The 20,074-nt window shown below is 46.4% G+C and overlaps 1 protein-coding gene across 10 annotated transcripts in view; it reads left to right on the forward strand.

Annotated features, from left to right (window-relative positions):
* The window catches only part of Srrm1 (Serine-arginine repetitive matrix 1), a 310,368-nt gene that overhangs the window by 251,368 nt on the left and 38,926 nt on the right, over positions 1-20,074 (forward strand). For all 10 annotated transcript variants that reach the window (XM_077682630.1, XM_077682631.1, XM_077682635.1 and 7 more), the window contains 4 exons: positions 6,811-7,061; positions 8,115-8,225; positions 8,311-8,424; positions 12,911-13,010. In XM_077682630.1, coding sequence (XP_077538756.1) covers positions 6,811-7,061; positions 8,115-8,225; positions 8,311-8,424; positions 12,911-13,010 — 576 coding nt within the window. The remainder of the gene's footprint in view (positions 1-6,810; positions 7,062-8,114; positions 8,226-8,310; positions 8,425-12,910; positions 13,011-20,074) is intronic.

The raw sequence follows: 20,074 nt of genomic DNA on the forward strand, positions 1-20,074 counted from the left end.
GCAGTTGTTTATTTATGCTGAAGGTGTTGAAAGCTGGAAAATGGGTGTTGGCACCTAATTTTGTCCTTACTATGACTAGTGGTGCCAAAAACCATGGATGCCTGGGTATGTTTAACACATCTTGAGGTGTCAGCACTCCGTGGAAGTGTTCCGCTGCGGCATTAAGGTTCACATTTCGTGCTTTGTGACATGCTGTTTTGTGTCACAAGAAAATGAAAGAGCAGTAGGAGCGTGAAATGCCAGCTGTAATCTATTTATTGTTGAGCAAAGCCTGAAGGAGCTACAGAAAGTGTGGTCTTTCAGTTACAACCGAAAGTTCACCGTGTGGTGTCCCTAGCTAGTGCCCTGTGATGGGTGCAAAACATGTTGTCCTCTGGGGATTATTGACAACGCATTTGACAAAACCACTGGTTTCTTTTGTTGCAGTGGATGCTAGTAAGTCGCTTGCTTTTTAACACACACACCTATGTTTGCTTGAAAGCTGCACTTGGACTTCTAGTGTCTACTCTGCTCCAATGTGCCCTGAACTGTAACATACACGCGCTGGAGGGGGCAGTTAAAAACAAAAGGAAGGAAGCCTGAGAATTAGGCGTGTGCGGGGAGCAAAATTTGACTGCTCTGTCACAATATGGCTTCCATCTTGCCGTGCAGGAGAAAGAAAGTTTCTGCATAATATAAAGCCGAGGTGCACATGACATGTCATTCATATATATATGCGAATAGTTAGCAAACAAGAATAGCCAGTTGTTTGGCATTAAGAGTATGCTGTTGACTTGCACGAGTGATTACAAGGATGCTCCACTGTAGCTAAAGTTGGTTATAATCTGCGTGACTTTGCAACATGCAATTTTAATGTGAAAGCAGTTAACTCGTTCGGTTAAAAACCAAGCGTGGCCAAGAGTATTGAAATGAAAATGAAACCACAGAAGCGAGAATGCTGGTTTCAGCTACTTTGTTGATGCTGGTTTCGGCTACTTTGTTGCTAAACTACATTCATCTACATCCGTGTTGCAATCTTTGGAAAAAGAATACAGAACAGGGGAAATAATACTTGGAGTGTCACCGGTTTTCGCAGGAAAGCTCCTGTGCGAAAAATACAGTGGAATCTCGGTGATACGAATTCGGTTGATACGAATTTCGTTGTGATACGAATTTTCAAAATTCCCCGGCCAAAATGCATTGTACGCAATGTAAAAAAATTCGGATGATCCGTTCGCATTTATCACCCGGTGCGGGTGATACGAACACGCGAGCCGCGAGCAGATGACTGTGGCGTGGACGGGAGGCGGGAGTGTATGTGCGGCCGTGTGGCCTTGGTCGCACGCAGGCACAAAATCATTAAGCGTGAACTGCATGGAGCGTTTTCTGCTCACGAAAACGCGCCGCGCAAGCCACAGGCACGCTGACGCCACCGCGAATACCACCAGCATGCGGCGCGCGGCGCGGTAAGCCGCGGCAACATGGCGGCGTCAACGGCCGCGAAGTAGGGCGGGTGGCTCGACCGACCGCTTCTGACCGCTCTTTAAGGGGACACGCGGGTCGAAAAAACGCGATTTTTTCGAAATATACCGATTTTTTGTTTTCCCTTCCATTAGCATCTTTGACTATCCTTCTTTCATGGGTAAAAAAATGAAAACGAAATACGAACGAGAACTTAGTCAAAAATGTGTCTGAATGACTCGCGGTGACCCAAGAAATCGCGCAATCAAGCCAAATTTCGGCCAGGTTTGAGAATTTATTCCGCACGGCAGCGTGGCTCGCCGCCATTTCGGTCACTTGAGAGAGGTAGAGCAAGCCTTCTTCTCTCGATTGAGCCGCTCGCCAGCTTCGTATCTCCGCGTAAAAAAAATAAAAAAAATGTTTCTTCCCGCTTGTTTTTCGAGCTCCCACTGGGCATTTAAATCACGTGACGCGAAAGCGGGACCGCCATTGGCTCTTGCCGCTTGTGAGCCGCCATCGCCGCCATCGCCCGCATCGTTCCGTTCGCTACTTCGCGCTATCTTTTCTATTTCCTTATCGTGTGTTTTTAAGGCCCGTTCACACTGCGACGAAAGCGACGGGAATTCCGTCGCTTTGTCGCGCGACGACCGTTTTTGGCGAATGGTCGGGACCAATTCTTGTCGTCGCGCGACAAAGCGACAGAATTCACGTCGCTTTCGTCGCAGTGTGAACGGGCCTTTAATCGTGAACGGTGAGGAGAAGCGTGACTTTTGACGCCGGAAGCAGCGTACTTCATGCCGGTACAAAGGAAAGCGCAAGCGGCGCAGCATTGTGACGACCACGGCCAATGCCGGCACGACCGGCACCGTGAGGCCTAACGGCGCCGGGCCTTCAAGCGTTGCAAGCGCGGCTCTACCAGGCGGGCCTGATTTTATCAGCGAAGATATCGGCTTTATAAGCGCATCGGAGAAGAAGTCGGCAGCCTTCCAAGGTGAGGAGACAGCCAGCCACGGGAGCGGTGCAGTTATCTGTGAAGTCGGCGCTCTGACTGACCTTGAGTGGCACCGTGTGCGCGACGTGCGGGAAGTGCGAACTCGTCGTAGTTGAGGTTGCGAACAAGCGGAAGGGCCTCGCATCGGTACTGGAACTGAAGTGCAAAAACAAGAAGTGCCCTGCGGGAGTGGCTGCGGGAGTGATTTCTTCTGTTTACTCGTCGCAGCGCGCTGCCGCCGTCGGTCGCGGAGGCCGCAAACCGGAACTCAGCAGGGGAAGTCCCCGTGATAGTTTCGCCGTCAATGTGAAAGCAGTACTCGCTGCACGCGCGGTTGGCATCGGACACGATCAGCTGTGCAGGTTTTGTGCCATTCTTGGTCTACCAAAACCATAGCATCAAAAGACGTTCTACAACACTGCCAAGAAAGTTCATGTTGCGGCCACAAAAGGCGTCTCTGACAACCTTGCTGAAGCAAGGCAAGTAACTGCGTTGCAAGCTGGTCAGACTGACCTCAGTGTGATTTTTGATGGCACTTGGCAGAAGCCAAGACACGAGCCACAACAGTGTTGGCACTGCCATTTCTCTTGACACTGGTCGCTGCCTGGATTTTGGGGTGCTGTCAAACTACTTGTACTTGTAGCCGCCACCAAAAGCTTGATGAGCAAGAGGAGGAAGTGTGGCAAGCATTTCATGCCTCTTGTGTGTGAAAAAAATGTTGACTGCTCATCCCATGCCATGGAGACGGAAGCAGCACTGCACATCTGGCACAGGACGCTATCGTACAACCTGCAGTTCACTGTAGTGGAGACTGCCACTGCCCTCGCAGGGTTGTGGTTCAACGGGGGCCACACTAGCTTTGAGCAAGTTCTCCAAGAACTGGGAATCTTCCCTTCAGAAGAACTGGTCAGACTAAGCAATGCAAGTGACCAGCGGAGGATCAGGCAGATGTGTGCCAAGCTGACTGCTAAGGCTAGCCCCATTGCCGCAGCCTGGTGAAACGGTCCCATACCAAGGACTACCCCAGCAAAAACCGTGAGGGTGCAACTTATGCAGCAGGAGCATTCTAGTTTTAGTACCTCAATGTGGACATTTCAGACTGTATCCCCACCAAGTTTCATGTTGTTTGAGCAAGAATTTCTGAATCTGCCAAAGAAATAAACTTTCAATTGCGTTTTTCTCAGCTTGTTGTTTTTGTCCGTTTTCTGAGTTTGTGCACACTTATTTTCCCACTTAAAGTTGTCGTATCAGGATGAAATTTTGCACAGATGTTCATTATAACACGTAGAGTGCACAAATCTTGTTCATTATGCAATTTGTGTCCTTAGATATTTCTGACGGTCATAAAACAAAAATATACAGAACAAAAAAAGGCACACTACCAGTCATTTTTTTTTTGTGTGGTGAGGAAAATGATGATGAGGCTTTTTCAGGTAGATTTGTGCACTCTGCAGTTCATAAGGAACCACCTAGGCTATTTTAAAAGTTTCAGAAAAAATTTTTACTATAAAAAAAAGAGTGCACAAAAAAGCAATTTTTCTGAAAGTCATGCTGCGTAACATTTTATCCGGAGCAGCTATTCAAAATCTGATTACATATATGACCAGAGGAGCTCAATCTCTACAAGCTGTGAAAATTTCAGCCTCCTAACTTCATTATTAAAAAAAAAGTTGTTTGGAGGAGCACGTCCCCTTAAAGAACAAAAGAAGTTGCTTATGAAGTAAGGGAGCTGATGAGTCCGAAAACGAAACTGTAAAGCATCGTCCGCGCGGCTAGGGAAAGCGCCTATCAAATATCAGCCACCGTGGTAAGCCTAAACATCTGCGGCGGAGCCAGCGGGATGTCCGGAGCGCTTTCAAACTGCCGCCACGAAGAGCGTGCCTCCCCGTTGGCGCAAGTCGGCAGGCTCCTCCCACTGCCGTGCGCGTCGCGCGTCATTTTACGAGCGAGGTGAAATCTGACATGGGGGCGAAATCGTCAGCGCGGGCGTCAAAAGAACGCGCGCGCAAACGCCGACGCGCCCGAATGGCATGCGGTTCAGGCTTGAGTTCGTGTGCGCGCGTCGCGTCGGCGATGAGCGCGCGTTCTTTTGACGCCCGCGCTGACGATTCAGCCCGGCACCCAGGCGCCAGCCTCTGCCTCGGTTACCGCTAACTGCATTGGGAGGAGCCTCACGACTTGCGCCAATAGGGAGACGCGCGCCTCATTGTGATTGCGGCAATTTCGGAGCGCTAGCAGCAGCTGGCTGGGCCACCTCTGCGGTGGATATTTGGCGTAGATGACATTTTATAGTGCTTCTCCCATACTGTCAGCTCCTTTCCCGCATAAGCAATTTAATTTACACATTGAGCTCCGTTTTAACAAAAGGTTAGAAGCGGTTGCTGAAGCTACCTGCACCTCTTCGCGGCAAGAGCCGACGCCATATTGCCGCCGCCTGTCGCATGCGCAGCACATTTCCATTTTTTCTCGTTTTCTGATGATACGAATTTTCGGGTGATACGAATATTTTTGCCGCCCCTTGAGATTCGTATGACCGAGATTCCACTGTAGTTTCATCAAAAAGAAATTTGGGGCTGGGAATTGGATCCCGAAACCTCTGGAATGTGAGATGAGCTTGCATCCCCAACACTAAGGCAAATACCTGGTTCTAGCTTTGGGTGGACCTTGTAAATGCGTTGTGGCCACCGACTTAGAAATGTTTGTTAGAGACTACTAGCCGGGCTAATTACAGAAGGAGCAGTTAGGTGAGTAGCAAAGGACGTTGCCGCTAATAGCAAATGAGTTGAGTGGAAATCACCGTTGATACTTAGTGCTCATAAACGAGGACAAGAAAGTATCAGTCATAATCAATTCCAACTAGGCTGACTTGCTGTGATGCTTGCGTAAAAAAACTGAAGAGGCAATAAAGAACCAATCGTGCTTTCAATGTGCTTGTTGACAAATACCAAGAACATTGTTAGCATCATCGTGTGGGCTGTTCAGTGACCTCAATGATGACATCTGTTGTAATAGTCACAAAGCCGTGAGAAATGGTTTTGGAGTTGCATGTCAGAGGGATATGGGGGATAAAAAAATGTGACAGAAAGCTCACAGCAAAAGCTTTTTATACGGAAACATGGTGGCTCATACAGCAAGACTATGCAGTAGCCCTCACTGTAACATGGAACTTTCTGCATCGTAAAAATACCTAATGGGGTTTTTTTTCACCGTTAGTAAATGTAATGATGTTGGGAGGGCGCATTGATAGCCAGCTGACAGTTCTAGCAAACTGGAAAATTTGAAGGCACGTTTTTAAGTGGGAGTTCGTTTAACCGTTTTCGGTCCGGACCTTTTACCTACTTGTGAGAAAAGCCGCGAAATTTAACCTGTAACACCCAAGTCGGGTGTACCCTCACAGCAGACCGCTACAACTGTGTTGCTTTTTCTGGCAGGGACTGACGGCGGGCCACAAAGGGTTACCGTACTTACCCGATTCTAACGCACCCCCGATTCTAACATGCATCCAATTTTCCAGGCAAAAAAAAAAAACTTGCACCTCCGATTGTAACGCGCACGGAACTTTGTGATCAAGAAAAACGAATGCGACAAAAACGGGCGATTTATTTCCCGAAGTAATCTCGCTCCTCGTCGCTCTCCGAGAGCTCCTTGTCACCTTCTGCTAACCGCAACATCTCGTCCTCGGTGCCATCAAGCGCGTTCGCGATGCCACATTTCTGAACGAACGTTAAACCATGGTCGATGGGATCGTAACCCACGCCTCGCATGTCCATCCTGCGAGTGTCTCCAGAGGCGCACGGTTCAGCCAACCGCTCGTTGTGAACGCGTGGGAGCCGCTCGTAAGCCACTTGTGGAAGCGGCGCACCTTCGTTGTCGCTGCTGCAATTGCTATTGGCATGCGCGCAAGTGGAGTGATTTGACGATTTGTGTGAATGCCGATAGAACAAAGCCTGGGCACCTAGGCCTCTTGCATCTGATAAATCGTTGCTAAAAGCCATCTAAAAGCTTTGGTGCCATCTTGAGATGGTGATGGCGATGGGTGGGACGAAATTTCCGCTGTTCCGGCAGTCTCGGTTTCGTATCCGATTCTAACACGCATGCGATTTTTCGGCCATTTTTTCCGGAAAAGAAGTGCACGTTAGAATCGGGTAAGTACGGTAATGAAGAAAAAAAAAAAAAAAAATCTTAAAAGGGAAAGAATGGCTTCCAAAGTTAAAAACAATCTTTAATTCCTGTATAACCTTCTTTGGGCATTGATGGTGGGAAAGGCACGGTTGTTTAGACCAAACTGATCTTAAATTGACTTCAGTTGGCGAGGGCTCTTCCTCCTGACGCGTTACAGACAAGCCGTTCTTTCTGTTCCCTCCTCTTCCACCTGGTAGGAAGAGCAGGAGCGGATGCAGGACAGCATGAAGCGGGCAGAAGAGCGGGAACGCGAGAAGATGGTGGAGCGGGCACGGGAGGCTGCAGCAGCATCCTTCCGGGAGAGGACGCCCGAGAAGCCCAAAGAACGATCAAATCACACCGAGCCGAAGCCAAAGCCGGTCGAGGAGAAGCCGCACAGGGTGTTCGTTGAGAAGGAGCCCGAGCCAGCGCCGAAAAAAGAACCAGCGGAGACCAAGGGCAAAGAAAAGTGAGTGTCGTTTGAGGAAATTTTTCTTATTTTCTGTGCATAAATATAATGTTAGCTGTACCCAGATTACAGGAGGCATGCTCAGATAAAACCAAATTTTGTGTTGGTTTAAGTGGGCCCAACTGGATCGGTTATGAAGCCGTAAAAAAAAAAAAAGACGACTAACCTGAAAATGCAAGTTTTGGTCTTTAGATTGGCCGCGATGATTCATGGTTAATGCATATTTTATTGTTGCTTCATACGGTGGTTGATATAATGGAATTCGCTTCTTTGGATGAAAATGGTAAACTGCTGCAGCATGATTTCAATTTTGTAACACTATGTTGTGTGCTTCGTGTTGTGTCAGGAAGAAGGTGAGGGTTTTGCTATCTCGCAAGGCAGTGATATCGTTAAAGCTTTTGCGCATGTGAATGAATGAATAAAATCTTTAGAGAGAAGAACAGGTGCTGTTGTTAGGGCACCCGTCCTGTAGAGGGGATCCCTAGTCCGGGATTCCCTGGCTGTGGCTTGATGCACGAGCCCTTTTCACCGGGTCAAGCTGGAACATAGGCACATGTGTGTCATGGCAAAAGAGAAGCCATGTCAAATAATGCCCAGTCTGGTAATGTCAAGGTATTATAAAAGGGAGTGTGTTATTGGCTTGACGTGCCTTGCTTTGCGAACATTGAATGCCAAAGTTCCACTTTTGGATATGTTTATCCCACCCGGATGCAGTGTTGTTATATTTTGATTTCAAGTGCTCATTGCCAGCACAATGAAGTGAACGCACTTTTTTTTTTACTTTGTACCTTCATGCTTTTTTTTAAGGGAGAATGAATTGTGCGTGCGTGGCATTTAGTTGCAAGGGAAGAGAATTGTGTGAATGTTGTCTTTGGTTGTTTAGTAATCACGTCTTCATTTATTCACTTTGGCCAGCACAGCTCAGACCCATCGCATGGGGATGCAGCGAAACGAGGCAGATAGAGTGGCTTGTGGCTGGAGCAAGTTTGCGATGTCTGCACTGTCACACGTACGACTGGTGAAAATTTTTGTCCGCGACTTTCCCCCTCGTAGAGTTGCTTCGCCACCTATGGCGGAAGCCCGGAAGGAGACCCTGGAAAAGCACCGGGCTGAGAGCCCGCCGCGCCGACAGCGGTCACCGCCAGCCAAGGAGCGGCGGCACAGGTGTGTGGACCTCCGGCAGCTGTGTCGGGGACGGGGCGCTGCTCGCTGCTGCACTGAGTGACGCTGGCGATTTTCGCTCCCGCAGGTCGCGTTCCCCCCAGAGGCGGTCGCGCAGCCCGCGTAGGAGGAGGTCCCCGCACCACGCGCCGAGCCACGCTTCGCACCACCGCCGGAGCCCCGAATCCCGGCGTCACAGGCGGTAGGCTACCCGTGACATTGTTCGTTTCGCTCTTCCGCTTACACATCCGCTGAAGGATTAAAGGGTGTGCAACAGCTGTTTGTTTCATGGGAACATACCAAATGTCGGAGACCATTTTGTAGTTCCTTTATTTGTGCAAAGGGGTTCTAACTATTTGGGATGGGGTAGAGGGGGGAGTGGTGACAGCACTTGGGCTCTGTGTAGTCATAGAAAGATGGCTATTGGCATCCTCTGTGTCAAATTTATTGGGGAAAAAAATTGCTAATAGGGTGTCAGCTGATTTGCCATTGGCTGTTTTCTTTTCAGGGGCCAATTTTGAGGTGGAAAAGATTACAGGTTAATCCTTGCTTTTCTTTCTTTTTGGGGGGATGGGGTGGAATATTCATTTATTTTTATAGCAAATACTTACAGTGCCATTATGGCATTATTATAGGGAGGTTCACAAATGAAAATGAGTCATGCAATCACACATAAAACTGGCATCACAGTGGAAACAGCGAGTTACAAAACAGCACAGTTAGTGATAGATTGCTGTTACGAGCTAGAAAACAGTCCTCAATGGCAGTGTGAAAATTATTTGCCGTGACCATGTCACTGGGGAGAGTATTCCAGTTTTGTATTGTGTTTGAGAAAAAAAAAAATATTTAAAGACATTAATTCGGCACTGATATGACGTGATTTTTCTTGTGTTATCCCACCACCTCAAATTAACGTAATGAGGCTCCTTTAAGTAGATGCTCTTATTAATTCCTGTCTTGTCACCTAGAATGTTATGAAGAAATTTTAATCTTAATATTTTTCTATGTGCTGCCAGTGTTTTCCATTTGAACTTATTAACAATAGTTGTACTCCTAACAGTAAAATCGTAATTTGCCATAACAAATCGGGCTGCACGTGTCTGGACGCGCTCTAACTCGTCAATATTTGTTTTAGTAAATGGATCCCATGCTTGGCAATCATATTCAAGGACTGGCCTGATTTTAGTCATGTACAGCATTTCCTTATACCCCGTAGGGGCAAGCTTGAAGTTTCTCTGAAAATAATACAACTCACGAGACGCTTTTGTCGCAACAGTGTCTACGTGCGCAGACCAGTTCAAAGTTGAAGAAAAGGTGGCACCGAGATATCTCATCTTGTCACAGGTTTGCAAATGAGTTTCATATAGGGAGTATGAAGTTGCTAGCTTATTTTTCTTATTTATGAACTGTACATGGAGGCACTTATTTGTATTTAAGGACATTTTCCATCGGTCTCACCAACTAGCGACAGGGTCAAGGCCTGTCTGCAAGGTTTGCGCATCATTTACATTCATAACGGGAAGATATAACGCACAGTCATCCGCATAAAGTCTAACGGTGCACTTATTATCAGCCGACAAGTCATTTATAAAGATAAGAAATAAGAAGGGTCCAAGTACTGTTCCTTGTGGTACACCTGATAATACTGCAGCACGTGAGGACGGCACACCAATGACAACAACACTTTGTTTGCGCATGTGTAGTAGAATCCAGCTAAGTGAGTGCTCTGGGAATTCCTTAATAAGATAATTTAAACAGCAGAAGTGTGTGCGACACGTCAAATGCCTTCTTTAGGCCTAGAAATACCGTGTCTATTTGTGTGCTATTCATACCGAATGCAATATCGTGAATAAATTAAGTTGATTGGGTTGTGCAAGATAATCTGGAGCGGAAGCCATGCTGAGTGCTAGTGAAAAAATCATTGTTTCGGGAATGTTTAATGAGTCCTGAATAAATTATATGCTTTAAGGTTTTACCGCATACAGACGTTAAGGGTAATGGACGATAATTATTGACTTTGGCTGTCACCTTCCTTATGAATCGGGTTATGTTAGCCATTTTATAATCCTTTGGCAATTTTGACTCATGCAGCGCTTTTTTAAATATTATCACTAAAAAAGGTGCAATTATGAGCCGCACAACTTTTCAAAACTTGATTTGAGATGCCATCAGGACCATTAGCAGAGTGTGGGTTCAAGTTAGCTAGCAAGGCATGTACCCCTGGTTCTGTCACATCAATTTCATCCATGTTGGGCAGATCTAGGCAGTATCGAGGAACGAAATCCGGTTGTTGCGTGTTAAATGCAGCTTTACCCTCATCATCTTTTACCAGAATATTATCATGAATAATGACTGGTATCCCATCGCTGTCTTTTCTATTACTTTTTATATATACTGCCAAACTTCTTTTGGGTTTGTTTTTATTTTCTCAGCAAGGCCTGACAAGTATGCATGCTTCGCTTGGGATAGTTCGGTTTGAAGTTTTGTACTCATAAATTTTAGCCTAGCGTAAAGGGCGGAGTGGCCTGTTTTACGGTACTTTTTGAATACCCGAGACTTTGCTGTTATTGAAGAACAGAGCTTAGAATTCATCCGGAGCTTAGAATTTGATCTGTGAGAATAGTGCAGCTTAGTCGCAGGATGTTGAGAACGTATAGTAAAATTGTGCGATAGCAAAATCAGCACGATCAGCAAAAGATTAAAGCTGTGAAGGTAAGACAGAAAAATGGCCTGTAGAACAAATTTATTTCCAAAAGTTGGCTCTGCTTTCACACTACAGAAAGTGGTTGGCTGCCATGTTGCCATTGTGTGCATAAAGAACAAAAGAATCATGTCAGAGCCATCCATAACATGCCTTAGGTTCAACCTTTTGCATGTTTTTCTCCTTGGTCCTCGTTCATTTCTTTGTGAAGGACTTTTTTGTCACCTGCGTCGTCTTGAAGGGCAGCTCAGAGTCAAATTCTGAATCGGCCTCTCTGTGTTGGCACATTTAATTAAGGCTCCATAAGATGCCTCGGTTGAACAGTTGAGTGGGTGGGCCGTTTAGCAGGGGGGGAAAAAACAACTGCACATTTGTAAACCATTTCAGCAACTTGATGAGTGCTACAATTGTCTAAAGACAACCTGTCTACTTTTTGCATGCTGGCATTGAACACCTCAAGACAGTTAGAAAAAGTAGTTCAGGTCATTCGCACCTTCCTATTTGCACTGTACTGAACAAGCAACATGCAGTACCATGTGAAGAGTGGGGCTTACTGCCTTGACCGTTGACAACAAGTGGCCGTTTAGGTGTGCCATTCATGTTAGAATGCAACAAAATCGCCACTAGCTGCTTGCTATGCCTTTTTGGCCTTTCGAGTCCAGCTTCGAGTCCGGAATTTGATAAATGAAGCCTATCTCTGTATTGTAGATGTTTGGAGGGCTTGCTCTGGTCTAGTGTTCCTTTACTAGTCATTAGCCGCGACGACCTTGCCACCGGGTCAACAGCTGCTGCTTCTCCAGAAATTACCGTTGCTGCTGCATATGCAAGGCTGCATTCCCTAGGCAATGTGCCTGTCACTGCCATCAGGGCCAGTTTTCCCGTTCAGCAGCATGCTGTTGCAGGGATGGAAACAATCGGGAGAGCAGTACACCTGCCAATTGCAGGGCCCTCTCACTGCACTCCCCACAATTGTTATCGAGACATTTAAAGGGTGGGGCACTTTAAGGGCCCGGCTTGTCGTCAGGGCTCGTCTGGGGTCGCAGTATCTAGCCACCGTAGTCATGCGACATCACGCACCCAAACAAGCCTCAAAACAGAAGCCTCGAAAAGATCGCTGCTTGCCCTGGTTGAGTTCGAACCAGGTTCCCTTGCAGGACGAAGCCGATGTCAATCTCATTGCTCCCCAGTCACTCACATGCAAAGTGTTGGGGGTGATCTTTGCTCTGCGCCGTTGCCATGGAGGCTGCCGTTGCTAGGCCGCAAATAAATACATGATGCAAAAAAAAGGAAAACAATCATGAAATTACGCATTAATTTGCCCAAACAAACAAAATCTCAATCCAGTGTTTCTTTATATGCCTTTTCAGTGGCTGCAGCACCCTCTCTTGGCTACTTTTGGTATCAACACCAGGCTGATACTGAAAGTAGTCAAGAGAGGGCACCACAGCCCCTCTGGCGAATCACTGCTCCACTCTTGACAGCTTTCACATTGAGTGGAACTGCTTTAATTTTTTTAGGCATGAAATTGCTTTGTAACCTTTTCTTGCTAAATTCTCCTCATTTTCTTCCCTGGATAAGTTCTAAATAAGCATTTTAAAAGTGTAAAAAGCGTGGCGTCTGCTCGCTGCAATTGTTCCAGCCATGCTGAAGCTCATTGGTCAGGAGAAACTGTAATGGCCCCTAGTTCTGAGCTGAGATGGACTTAATGAGGGGCATGTCTACCTCAACTTAATAATCTACTTTTTTGAGGGTAAGTTGTTGAAGCCCTGATCTCATTCCACTGACCTGCTCACTTGAAATAGCAAAGCTGTGATGAAGGCAGCTTTCAGAGCAGACAACACGCTTTTTTTTTTTCCTTTAAACTCAGTGAGTTGAACATATGGCCTAGTGAGTTGAACATAGTTGGCTGACAGTATTCATGGTTGAATTGATTGGAATAAATCAGGTAAGCCTGTGGTGCTGACGGCTTTGCCCGTGTTCTTCCCAGGCGTCGCTCGGTCTCCAGGTCGAGTTCCAGTTCCTCGTCATCGTCTACTTCGAGCCACGGCTCGGGCAAAAAAGCGGCCAAGCCAGACAAGCAGCAAGCGGTATGAGCCATTGCACACTATGGCAACCCAAGCATGTGCCTTCCATTGGGACGGGGGTGGTGGTCAGTGGACTGGCATGTTTTTCCGCCGTGCCCTGCCGCTCTACCAATGGCTGCTGGACAGTCCCAAAAGCCTTTGCTTTGACGCTTGATGTTGCTGCTTTTGTCCGTGTGGTGTCTGTGTCTCCTACTACTGAACAAAGCCCCAGCTCTCATGCCCGAATCACCGTGAAAGAGTCACAGAATAACAAGTGTTTCTAGAGAGCACGAGCCTTGCATAGAGGCATGGGTTGTCAACGTCCCATTCATGTTCTGTTGCAATAAATGCATTGCTAACCGTCACAACTGTGGTTTGCTGACATTTGTGGTCCTTTTTATTTTTTTAAAGAAGGGACACAGCTTTTAACTTTAGTAAAATGGCCAAAACATTGTTTTTTTGAAAGCCGCAAATTTGGCCGTAATGTTTTGTATTCTGTACATTTGCAAAGCTTTTCTGCCGAAAATCATCGCAAAGTGACATTAAAAATACTTTATGTCAGCCATGGTGATAAAGTATAATCACGTGAGGGCAGAAAAACTGCGCTTTTGGAAGCACTGCATCTCCAAACACACCACTGGGCACAGCCATTTTGGTATCGTTAGATTGGCCGACTTCCTCTTCCGGTCGCCTTTTTTATTGTCGCTCGCTCACAAAAACGCATGAATAGCAGAAAAAGAAAGACTTCGAAATGAAGCTAGCAACTAAGGGTGTGCGAATACTCGAATATTCGAGTACGAATCAAATATCTACTATTCGATTTTTCGAATAGTCGAGTGGAGTTCTCGAACGTTCACCGGCTTTGCGAAAGCGAGAGACGTCTGTGCACGCCAACGCACTGCTGCTACATTGTCTGCTCGGCAAGTTTAATCCAAATCGCGCTTTTGCCGAGTGCGCCTGGACGAGACCGTAAATTTCATCTCGCTTAACGGAGTAGTCTGCGATTGCATCAATAAGATCTTTTTTGCGAGCCATTGCCGTTGACTCTGGCGGCCATTTTGAATTCTGCAATCGGATGTTTACATATTAGGGCAGCTTCCAGTAAAGACCACTGCCATTTCGACAGTGCTTCCATTCATTTAAAATCAAAAGTGGTTCTGGCTGTTTTTAATGCAGTTTGTGTATGGTTACTGTGTGTTAAATGAAGCAATTGAAAAAATTTTGGGACTGTCCCAACATAAATCTGGAGGTAAGCATGAAAAGTAATCGCAGCTTTATAGCATGTCGCATTACCATGCTAGGCTTGTCACAAGCAAGCAACATGTAAACCTTCGTAAAAAAAAAAGAACCACTCAATATATCTTGGTGAAAATTTATATTTCTCTAATGCCATTTCCAGTGTGCCTTCCAAATTTCATTGCTCTAAGCCAAAAAACAAAAAAAAAACTGGTTGATTCCTCTGTCATAGGAATCGGAAAAACACGAAAGTGAAATGTGCAGCGAAGTCTGCAGCTGAGCATGATTTGCGGGTCGGCGGCTGTCTTGTGGGTGTGCTTGGCGAGCGACGTCCTGCTGGTGGGTCGCTTTGGCAAAGGTGTACTGGCGTCATTTCTGTGACGGATATGATGCCAGTGAAATCTTGGTGTATCCAGGCATAAAACACTTTTGTGTTAAAAAGTTTGCGTTGAAAGCCCATAACCTTCTCCGGCCCCATGCAGCAGCAGAACGCCAACGCACCAACCACAAGAAGTCAAAAGTCCTGGTGGCTGGCAGACCGTGAATCTGAAGCTCCCATGAGCCCATGAATGCGAAAACACATTCGATGCAACCCACGGCAGTGACGAACACCCGCTTTCCTCACCTGCTCAATACAAATTTCTTCCTTTCTTAACACTGTCTACTTCTTGGTGTCTTTCACAGACGCGTGGCCATTCTAATCCTTTCTTTTCCGCCTCTTTTTTTTTTTTTTTGCCACCTAGTACTATCGTTTGTTGCGCTTGGCCTTGGCAGTTTCACTCTCGCCTTTTCCCCTCAATTTGCTCAACCACGTCGGCCTTATCACGCGCGCGAGGCACAGGGCTCTGCCGGGCTATAAACAGCGCCGGACTGCACTGGGGTCGCGTAGCACCGCTTGGCTTGTGGGCTAGTTTGGACGCTGTGGAGGGGAGGGGGGCACAAAATAGGCTTTTTTTATATATATATATAAACTGGGGTTCTTTGCTAAGAGTTTGCAAATTACGCTCAAGTTAGTGCGTTCTCACGCAAATTACGCGAGAAAGCGCGACCAGTCGCTAGAGACAGTCTACTGGGCAGGCATTCACCCACACCCCGGTCTCACGACACCTTCACGTGGTCCCTTGGAAGTCGTATTATCGGGGTTCCACTGTATTATCAAAAAATTATAACAAAAAAAAAGTAACAAAAAGAAAAAAGAAGAAAATATCAATGCTACTTTGCACAGGGTAAACATTAAAAAAATTTTAAATATACTTTGAATGCAAGTTCCTTATAGAATAATACTGCAAATACAAGCTCTGTAAGTACAAAAGTTATTTACATACATACAAAAATGTAAGCACTAGTGGCTATCATGCCACCACGTGAAGCAGTTTCTCGGTGCGGTGTAACAAAGATTGGCTCGCTCCACCGTGCAGCCGGCGCCAAGTGGCCCCGCCCGAACGAAGCAGACACCCTGCGGATAAGAGCTGTGACCTTTAGAACAGGCCAGATATGTTTACATCAACCAGGGTTTGCACAGGTCCTTGAAAACCTTGAAAACCCTTGAATTTAGAAGGGTCAATTTCAAGGCCTGGAAAGTCCTGGAATTTTTAAAGGGTCCTTGAAAACCCTTGATTTTTCTCGAGAGAACCAATGGCCCTGTCTTTCTACAAAAATTTAGAGTGTTTGTCGTGGGTTTTAGGTGTTAAAAATGTAAAGAAACATTGTAATAATCAAGTTTCAGTGTATTGCGTGAAATTGCGAGTTTGGTGGATTGTCATTATTACGAGGCAACATTGGGAGCAGCACTCCTCGATAGAATCCATGTCCCAATACAATCCAGTGAAAGCCGGCTTCTGTTCTCTATCTTGCATGTTCCATTTAGTCTGTGGATGGCCACTCATTGCATGTTTGCTGTGCCTCATACGCTCCATCTGCGTTTGCTTTTATGTGCAAATGGTGGACGCGTACATAGTTCGTCCTGCCTTGCAGCAACACTTGCTGATTTAAATTTCAGCTCATACTCTTGCTGACAAAGAAGAGGCAGGCAACTTTAATGAAGTTTAGAAATCAAACAGCCTCAGACAAACACCAAGAAAAAAGAAAGACCTCTAAATACCAACTGTGAAATAAAAAATAAAGCTGGGGGAGCATTCACAAACCCGTTAGCGCCTATCTAAATGTGAACTAATGTGCTTAGGTATTGGGCAATAGCAAAATTTGGAATTGTGTTGAAAAAGTTATAAATAATCTCAGATAAAACATTGGATGGAGGCCTTGAAAATGGGTTATCTGGTCCTTGAAAGTCCTTGAAAACCCTTGAATTTTTGCTTTTGAAGCCCGTACGAACCCTGATCAACGTGCGGCAGCAATAGAACAACCCGAGGAGAAAGCGAAACTCACCGGCCGATACCTGCTGACGTTCCGGGGCGATTTGACGCTTCTACCATGCATACTGAAGTATAACGAATAGAAGTTGTCTTGTGTGGCTGTGCTGCTACCATCAGCCAGAGATTACAGCTTAGATTCATCGAGATCAGTAAAAATTCGCTGTTCCCGTGAAGCATTGGAAAGCGGCATCGATGCCGCAACCGAAACCACATGTGTCCGACAGCAAAGGAGCTTTAAAAATATCCCCTTCCCCCTCCCCCCCTCCCCCTCTCTTGGCATAGAAAAGAAACTCAAAAGTGAAACTGATGACGTACCTCCTCTTAGCCCTTCGAATGGCATAGCTGTCCAGAAGCGCTCGGAGAGCACTAAAATTTGAATTTGTATTCATCGATAACATACTATCGACGCAAATAGGCGCGGTCACGGAAGTGTTGAACGGCCTTCCTGTTCAGGCGCTGCTATGGAAACGTAAAATGGCGGCTGCGCATTCTGCGTAGGTCACGTTCCGAGTTCATTTTGCCTGCTGCGGTTGGCCGAGCTTCTTCTGTTCAGCCGTTTTATCTGCTGTGATGAATATTCAACACGGATGTTATTGCGGTGGGAATACCTGATACCATGAGCCAGATTACGGGATGTTGGGTGGCTCGAGAGGCGGACTCGAGAGGCGGAGCTCATCGAACGCTGCATGGTGCACGTGACTTTTGTGGCCTGTCTCCAGGGTGTGAAATAATAGTCTAATAAAGACTTATTTGCGATGTTCACACACCAAGTTATTAATGTGTTTGACAGCGGTCTTGCTAGCCTTGGGAAAGAACGACCGATGCATCGAAAGCTGTGGCGCACACTACATCGCTGCAGCGGCGTGTTGGTGCATCGCCTGATTATGCAACCGGTTACAATTGAACGCCAGTAGTTGTGATTGGTGCCCTCGATGTTAGATTTGACGTTAAAACCGACTTTGTGAGGTAGATTGCGGTAACTCAAATTACGGTATGTTGCGATAAGCTTGTGCCACGAAAATGGGGCTGTGGGCCAAGCACGCATACTGGACATCCTTAAGGATGCACAATGTTTGCCATAGCTCTTCTAGTGATTGTGCAAATTGTTCTGAATTAGCAATGAAATACTGTTCTTGGCATTAAAAATGTATTGTACGTGGCAGCATTTTTTATATTTAGTTTTTTCTCTTTTTGTTAATTAATCGTTAAAGCCAATATGAATATATAATCCAGTGCACATATTGGCTGCGCTGGGTTGGCCTGAATGTCACGAGTACTGAAAGAAAAATCCCGGGCCATCTCCACTAATGTGAAGCCTGAGGAGGTGTGGAGCATGCAGTGTATAAGTGTATTCAAAGATTGTAAGTCTCTTTCTCGCCACATGGCACACGCTGATTGGGCACCGGAGAAGGCGGGCTTGTTGCTTGCACTCGGCTAGTGCCACCAGATCCTGCCTAGCTTTCAAAGATAGTCTGCAATCATAATCTTTACCAGGAGCACATGGTGGAGGGGTCCCATTGTTCACAGGCACCTTATCATCCATAATGCGGTTTAGATGCTGAGCGTTCAGCACTTTAGGCCATCTTTTACACATTGGCGTTTTTTCCCATGGAAATGAAGCCGTTGGGGTGGGTAAAGGTATTAAAAGTCCCATGTCTTTGAAGCACGAAACGTTCTAACACAAGGCATTGGAAAATGAGTGTACCGGTGTTTTAGTACTGTGGCTACATGAAACGACAAAAGACGTCGACAGCCCAAGCCCCTAAGGTGCTTCGCCCATAAAAGAAAGTGCACGCATTGAAGTTGTAGCTATGCTGAATGTTATACCAAGCTTTCAAGCAGCTCATTTGTATTCTTGTGATGCTCTGGATATAAACCATTGAACACCTAAATGTACGAGTACTAAGTTGCTGGTGCAGGAAAAATCATAAAACAGAAGCTAAAAGTCAATTGTGGAATTTGTCAAAGGAGAAAACTGCCTCACTCCTCGCCACCATTACAACTCTGTGCATAGAAGTTTCCAAGTGTAATACAGTATTAGGCAGCCAGCTAGCCTACAATAAAAATAGCTATGCAGTGGACATAACCTGGGGCCCCTGTTGTCTAGAGACCTGCACAAAGGGGCCTCCAGGGAGCCAATAGCGTGTCCCATGTGCACCAAATCAAAGGGCAGAGACCCCCAAAGGTCATCTGCAGTCAAGCTCAGCAAATACAATATGTATTGCTCATGCACATTGAGAAATGTGAACAGCTCCAGCAACTTTAGGAGCCATTTCCTCATAAGTATTTTGAGCCTCCTGCTGTATTTCTGACAAGGGTAGTGTGGCAATGACCAGATAGATATTGACCTTGCTTGTGTTGCTTCAATCCTTAGTGTGATTAATGTCGTGACAGTTTTAGATTTTTCATTTATGCTCACATTTCTTTAATGACATAACTAATAGCACGCCGGAAGTTATAGTGGAGTCTGGAACAGTGAATATGATGGAGCGTATAAAATAAATGAAAGGATTAAAAAAATTAAGAGACTGTCACGACATTAGCCATATCTTGAGGTAAACATGGAAGGTAATCCCAGCTTCCTAGCATGTTGCGTTACCATGCTAGGCGTGTCAAAAGTAAGCAGCGTGTAAACCGTCGTAGGAAAAAAAAAAGCCCAATATATCTTGGTGAAACTTTATATTTCTATTTAAAGACCAACTGCACTCAAAATTTCGACTATTTGGAAACCTTATTTTCGCGTACTGTAAAGCTCCGAAAGAACGCCCACCCAAAATATAGATACCGTATTTACTCGCGTAATCCTCGCACTCGCGTAATCCTCGCACCCCTAATGTGAGCCACCAAAACTTGTATTTTTTGGTTCCTCGCATAATCCTCGCACCCCCAACTTTGCAGCGGCGAAAGTTGCCTGCTCGCGAAACCCGCATGGTGCACGCGCTCTCCAACGCGCGCCCTCCCCCGCCGCCTCTCCGTTCGGCGGTGAGCGCTGTGTATCCAAGGCCACCCTGGCGCCCTAACAACCTGCATGGCTGCTCCCTAACAGGCGCCCTAACACGCTACTCACACTGTCTTTGAGCCGGTTTCGCGCATGTTTCGCGTGCGCGCAACTAGACGGTGTTCGCGCAGCCCGCTGTTGTGTCGTGTCGCCACCGTGGTCCCGTCGTTGAGCAGCAGCAGTCAGTGAGTCACTCGCGTCAGTGGTGGATATCTCGCTGCCATTTTGAGAACTTTTTGATCTCTTTGTTTTGTGCTTGGTGCCGCTTCGCCATTCGCCATGGGGAAGAACGCCAGCTACATTGCCGCTTTCAAATTGAAAGCGATAGAGTACGCGATCGAACACGGCAGCCGCGCCGCAGGCAGGCACTTCGGCGTCACCGACTTCAACGTGCGTTTTACTGGTGTGGGGCATGCACGTGACGCCGACGAGATAGGGCACGCGTCAGAAAGCAAAGGTGGCAATTTCATGAACGCTGATCG

The sequence above is a fragment of the Haemaphysalis longicornis genome, unplaced genomic scaffold (assembly GCF_048455015.1).
Source record: "Haemaphysalis longicornis isolate Haplotype H1 unplaced genomic scaffold, Haemaphysalis longicornis Haplotype H1 scaffold_9, whole genome shotgun sequence".
Taxonomy (NCBI): domain Eukaryota; kingdom Metazoa; phylum Arthropoda; class Arachnida; order Ixodida; family Ixodidae; genus Haemaphysalis; species Haemaphysalis longicornis.